This window comes from Nannochloropsis gaditana (assembly GCF_000240725.1).
Source record: "Nannochloropsis gaditana CCMP526 unplaced genomic scaffold scaffold187, whole genome shotgun sequence".
NCBI classification, from domain to species: domain Eukaryota; class Eustigmatophyceae; order Eustigmatales; family Monodopsidaceae; genus Microchloropsis; species Microchloropsis gaditana.
The window spans coordinates 36,204-41,629 of NW_005803766.1; the positions used below are offsets into that span (position 1 = coordinate 36,204).

Below are 5,426 nucleotides of genomic sequence, written 5' to 3' on the forward strand. Positions count from 1 at the left end.
GGAGAGAAAGGTTCAACCGTACTCCTTAGATTTCAAGTGAAGCAACACGAGGTGCGTCCATCTCCCTGTGCTCTGCTTCAGAAGCCTGTCTGTGCAACAAGGATAATGAGAAGACTTTACAATAACATGTGGTGCGTGCAAGGATGTCCCAGACAGGAAGGGAGAAAAGGAAAGGAGGAAATAAAGTGGGTTGTGGCTGCTGCTAGGGCATGTCTTGCTTCTCCTATGGACGCAAAGACGCCAATGTCAGTCCAAAAGCCTCATACCATGATCCCGTGCTAAATACACACACACCCTTGCGCAGCGTTCGTGCCCGTAGGTTCGAGAAAATAGGGCAATAGTCTCACTTCCAGAGCATCATATGTGCTTACAGACAACACACATTAAGAAGCATGTGTCTCAGCACCTCTTACCGATTTGTTTCTTACCTGAAGCGTGCCAATTTCTTGAAAGGCCGCGATACTTCAGTCTCCAAACGTATGTCCGAACGTCAAGTACTACGAGTGTAGGAGGGGTACTGAACGATAAGCATTCTCATGACACAAACCAATATATTGCTAAGGAGAGTTTGTAGACATGCTTCTCATTAAGGGATAAGTGTCGTGGCTGAAAGAGGACCGGGCAGCGTGGGCTTAAATTCTTTTTTCTCATGGTGCTTTGAAGCATTAGAGTACTGCCCTACTTCCCCTCATCTCCGAGAATATTTTCACGACCATCACAATACAAAAGCCGACGGATACACAGGCCAAACTACCGGTTATTGGCCATGCTATTCATTTTCTTATGTTTGGATCACTTTCGTTTGTGATGCTTTCTGGGGTCTGCGTGACGCGAGTAGTACCTGTCCCTGCCCTCTCTGCTTGTGAGGGTCTCTTTTTTCCTTCTTCTCTTCTTGCAAAATAAATTTTGTTCCCCATTTCTTATCTTACATTTTTTTGATTGACTTACTGATAAAATCGAGGTTTAATGAGTTATATGGCTTTTTTAAAGACCTGGTTATCTTGAGCCTGAGAGTGTCGGGAGTCCGTTGTGTCCCCCCAAAAAGTTCTATGCTCCCAAAAACACGATACTTTGTGTCTTACTCCTCTCTTTCCCAGAAGTAAATGCATTTTGATGCCCTTAATTGTGGTCTAACATTTCTTCTTACAATAAGAAATGGGCAAATGCACAGAGCCGAAGTTGTCTCTGATGGTACTCGTATTTCCCCCTGTTCCGATGACTACCATCCCATTGCGTCCAAAAAGAAACACAGAGAATGGCTGCAACAATAATTTCACGCCTCATGCTTTGGTGGTTGTTGTTGTTGTTGTTGTTGTCGCTGTTGTTGCTGTTGTCCTCCACCCTCTGTCATGTACATACTTACACGCCTTCAAGTTTTTCCTCCCTCCCTTCTCTTTTCCTCACTTTCCCTGAGCTAATTTTCACTCTTTTGAGGCTTTCTCCTTCTTTTCTCCTCCAAGGCAGGCTGCTCCATTTTAATCTGTGATCCAAGCCACCGTATAGCGCTCCATCGACGCCACGAACGGCCCTTTCTTTCCTATCTCTCGATCTTCTGCTCCTTCCGTCCAGCGCCAGCTCTCGTGGAGGACAGGTGATTCCTCCAGCGCTTCCACGTGGGAAAAGGAAATGGTGGGTGGGTCGTCGTCCTCTGGAGGACCTGCACCGGGGACCTGGCAACGCGAACGAATGGAGGGAAAAGAAACGGAAATGAGAAGAGAGCCCAGGTGGGTTTTGCTTGGAGAAATACCGTGGGACAGGAATGAGCAGGGAATCAAGCCGGGTCTCCCATCGAAGATCCCGCATGCATCCGCCATTCGTACTTCTCCCCACACGGTGTCCCCCGCCTCCATACCTGATACGGATAAAAGACAATACGGAAGCCTTGGATTTTGGCATGCGGGCAGTTGGCAAACTCCATCTCGTCCTCAAAGGTCGCGCCAGGTGTCCATTCACGGAAAGCAGGAGTGGTTGCTTCGTCGCTTTGTCGCCCTGCTTCGTCGAGGACCATAATCACACCCAGGCTCCCATCCTGGCAGACAGGTGGGAGGGAGGGAGAGAAGAGCAGCGTTAAAAAATAGACAGCCACAGTTTGAGTTCATAAACATCTTAACAATTTCAGATGGCTTGCATCTCGTATCTGACAGAGAGCTTACCGTTGAGTTCTGTTGATCTTTTGACACAGTCCATTTCCATTGGATTTTGCAATGGGCCCCATCGACCATTCGCTTCTCCGCGGCCGCTTGAGCCGCCAACGCCATTTTCACAGCGTCAGCAGGGGATCCAACTGTCCTCAAATACGAACGTGGGGCTGGGGAATAGGAAATGATGGTAGGCGGGTCCGCTTCCAAGTTTGTGGTGCTGTCAGCAACCACGCTCTCTGGACCACGTAAGACTGCTTTCCCTCCCATCGAGGGGAGGACAAGAAGGAAAACGCATTGCAAAAGGTAGATTGTCCGAATTCCCATTGTGATTTACCGTCGATATTAGGAACCAAGCACCTGCTCATGTAGGTGTAATGGAAGTGGCATGATGCAGCACAGGTGTGTCAGATCCTTCGAATGATATGCCAGCAGAAGGTTTCTTTAAAAAAAGAGAACGGGCGATTACAAGGGTATTACAAGACACTAGACAAATCAATCTATCTCTCACACGTCAGCCAAGTGAAAAGCGCGCAATGTAATTGAATGTGCCCCTGCTTTCGAGCCGTCTTCTTGAGTTGTCCATCAGGCCACCCCGACCGTTGAGGGCCCATAAAACCGTTTCACGGCCCATCGAGGCACAACCACTGGTAGTTTATCCGTACGTTGCTGACAACAACCCCCGGACTATGTTCTTACGAGTAACATATTGGATGCTTAAGGGAAAAAAATAAATACATTACTACCTATCGGGACTGATCCGTGCATACACAACGTAGCCATCATCTCCATAATCAGCTATGTCCCTACCAAAAGCATCATGTCACAACCTACACTTCCCAGAAGCACCTTTCCCAAGAATGAGTCCGGCAAAAGTATTCAAGTTGAACGTGGTGCGGATTGCATCCCGTTTGACGAGTGATCGCTTTTCGCTATGTACATTTTCTTGGCTGTAAGCCGGTGACCAACGCGTTTCTTTCACGTAGATAGAAGTTTAGAGCTGCAGGGGTGGGAGGTTAAGGGGAGAAGGGCAAAATTTGCGGGCCATCCTGCCTGGAGCAATACATTTGAGCTATCACATACATGAAGGGACAGATATATCAAAATCATTGTCAATGTTTTGAACAATCACGGATGCTGCCCCCAGTGTGAATTTTGCATTACGTTGCTTACCAAAAACAACACGCGGAAATAAAATCACGAAGCCTTCATATAGGATCCAACATTTAAAGAAAGAATTTTCGCTTATTTGAATATCATCCTGGAGGGAGTGTTACAATTTCGCGTCTCATCAAAATTGCCTTTACACATTTCTGAAAATCCTATGAGTGCTCATACAGGAGGCCTCGATTTTCGGCGATGCACCCAGGTGATAACCGTCCGTTCATGCGACGAATTTGCATGAAGCCACAGTAACCGAAGTACTTCTGATTTATCTTCGTCGTCCCGGTGCCCTTCTTCTCTCTTTCTACTCGAACGGCAGTAAATTTCAGGGTCCTCGGCCCATATGCGTTCTAGGTCGCGCAGCGCTTTCTGGAGACTGTATGGAAGACATTCCAACACCCACGTAGGCACAAAGAAAACAAATAAGAAAGGAAATAGTATCACATAGTGTGTGAAAAAATCGTAGCGAAGCTCGGAGGAAAGGGAAAATCGTAGCGAAGCTCGGAGAAAAGAAATGGGGAGGGCTGAAAAAGCAAAAGGGAGAAAAGAGGGAAGGAGGGAGGAAAGTGAAAGGGGAGGAGAGAGGGGGGAAGGGAAGAAGGAGGACGCAGAGGCCTACCGTGCACCAGTGGGCTTCCGTGGAAACTTCAGAGTGAGAATTACGAGGGCGTGGTGGGCCACGTGCGGGAAGACATGTTGAAGGATGAGATCCGCCGCCCCCTGGGGAGAGAAAGAAGAGATATGGGAAGTGAAAATACAGGGTAAGGGTAAAAGTCTATGGATTAAAAATTCATTGCCAAGTCTTTGAAAAACCGGTGAGACATCTTTTCCGATTCATACCATGGACCCTCACCTGCGGGAAGAGGTTGATGTCCACACAGACCAAATGGAAGGGCCCTTCCTCCTTCAAGACCTCCGTCGCTTCCTCCGCTTGGATCCGGTACGGGACGTGGCGGACATTGGAGAGGGAGGGGAGGAGGGAAGGATGAAGGCTCGCCCCGTCCACAGCGACGACCTGAGACAGTTTATCACTGGGCAGGGAAGTGGGAATTTGGGAGGCCAGGAAGGAGGAAGGGGAGGATTAGGAAGAAGGAAGGACGACGAGACACTTCGTCCTAGAGGACCATGGCTCTGTATCCACTACAATCCTCTGTTCCTCCTTAACTTCTCTCTCCCTCCCCTCCCTCTTGAATTGTACCTGAGGTATTGCGTCCACCCCCCCGGCGAAGCCCCGACGTCCAAGGCTTTCCTGTCCTTCTTCCACATTTCTTCCTCCATCCCGCCCTCCATCCCTTCCTCCAACCGCTCCTCCCATATTTCCCGCATTTTAAAATATGCCCGGGAGACGGGGGGCAGGGAGGAGGAGGAGGGTGGTTTTTCGAAGGAAGGAGGGAGGAAGGAAAGGAAGGATGGAGGAGGGGCGGAAGTAGGGCCGGTGAGGGAATGGCTCTGTGTGAGGCCGTAGTAGAAGAGGGGGCTCCATTCTGGATAGGTGTGGGTAAGGGTAAGTGAGCCGGGAAAAACCAATCTCCGGACCCCGAATGAAGAGAAAACATTCAGGGTGGGTGCATTGGCGAAGAAAGGTTCTGGTCTGGCCCGGTTAAGGTAAATGCAAGAAGTCTCGCAAAGTTGTGCACTGGATTGACGATAGTTGAGGATGCGCATCGCAAAAAGAAAGCAAACAGAAGAGAGGATCCGGAGAAGAACAAGACCTTAACTCCAGCGCTAAAGTTAGACACACCTTCCCCACCCTACGCTTCTCCCTCCTTCCCTCCCTCCCTCCTTCCCTCCTTACCAGGGGAATGAACCACGTGCAACACATGCGACGCCTGAGAGGCGGAGGGAGAAAGCTCTTTTTCCTCCAACCGACAGCCTTGGGCGACTGGAGCTGTCAAGAGGATTTCTCCGATGGCTACCTCCATGTTCTTGGGGAACGCGGAGATCTTCAGGCAAAACGATCGAGAAAGGCTTTGGGGGAGGGAAGGGAGGAAAGAGAGAGAGGGAGGAGGATGAGCAGCCGCGATTTGAGCGGTAAGATGGGAAGGGATACTAATAGGAGCAAGCAAAAGATGTGAAGAAGCAGTCGCAAAGTGTTGACGATCCGGCCCATTGAAAGCTGAGGGT

At 49.4% G+C, this 5,426-nt stretch overlaps 4 protein-coding genes across 4 annotated transcripts in view; 1 reads left to right on the forward strand and 3 right to left on the reverse strand.

Moving 5' to 3' along the window:
- Positions 1-29, forward strand: part of NGA_0618600 (urea/Na+ high affinity symporter) — a gene marked incomplete at both ends in the record, with an annotated part of 2,190 nt that extends 2,161 nt beyond the window's left edge. Inside the window, one exon of the mRNA XM_005855467.1 lies at positions 1-29. This exon is cut by the window's left edge and continues 2,051 nt beyond it. Within this exon, the coding sequence (XP_005855529.1) occupies positions 1-29 (29 nt within the window).
- Positions 30-69: 40 nt separating this feature from the next.
- Positions 70-498, reverse strand: NGA_0619300 (uncharacterized protein; the record flags this gene model as incomplete). The annotated part of the gene is made up of 2 exons (XM_005855474.1): positions 70-89; positions 429-498. Coding segments are annotated over 2 exons (90 nt in total), but the record flags the coding sequence as incomplete, so codon positions are not given.
- A 790-nt stretch (positions 499-1,288) lies between these two features.
- On the reverse strand, positions 1,289-2,503 carry NGA_0619000 (uncharacterized protein). Its single transcript, XM_005855471.1, has 3 exons — positions 2,154-2,503; positions 1,853-2,029; positions 1,289-1,670 (listed from the first exon to the last, which is right to left on the reverse strand). Exons 1-3 carry the CDS (start codon positions 2,463-2,465, stop codon positions 1,476-1,478), a joined length of 684 nt encoding a protein of 227 aa, XP_005855533.1. The 5' UTR covers positions 2,466-2,503; the 3' UTR covers positions 1,289-1,475.
- A 1,414-nt stretch (positions 2,504-3,917) lies between these two features.
- Positions 3,918-4,602, reverse strand: NGA_0619100 (ribosomal rna methyltransferase; the record flags this gene model as incomplete). The annotated part of the gene is made up of 3 exons (XM_005855472.1): positions 4,501-4,602; positions 4,156-4,333; positions 3,918-4,022 (listed from the first exon to the last, which is right to left on the reverse strand). Exons 1-3 carry the CDS (start codon positions 4,590-4,592, stop codon positions 3,918-3,920), a joined length of 375 nt encoding a protein of 124 aa, XP_005855534.1. The 5' UTR covers positions 4,593-4,602.
- Positions 4,603-5,426: the final 824 nt, after the last annotated feature.

Excerpts from the sequence above, each read along its gene's own strand:
- NGA_0619000 (XM_005855471.1), bottom strand. The coding sequence starts at position 2,465 with ATGGGAATTCGGACAATCTACCTTTTGCAATGCGTTTTCCTTCTTGTC. Across the intron at positions 2,030-2,153 it reads AAGATCAACAGAACTCAACG|GATGGGAGCCTGGGTGTGAT; the intron begins GTAAGCTCTCTG and ends CCTGTCTGCCAG. Across the intron at positions 1,671-1,852 it reads TTGTCTTTTATCCGTATCAG|GTCCCCGGTGCAGGTCCTCC; the intron begins GTATGGAGGCGG and ends TCGCGTTGCCAG.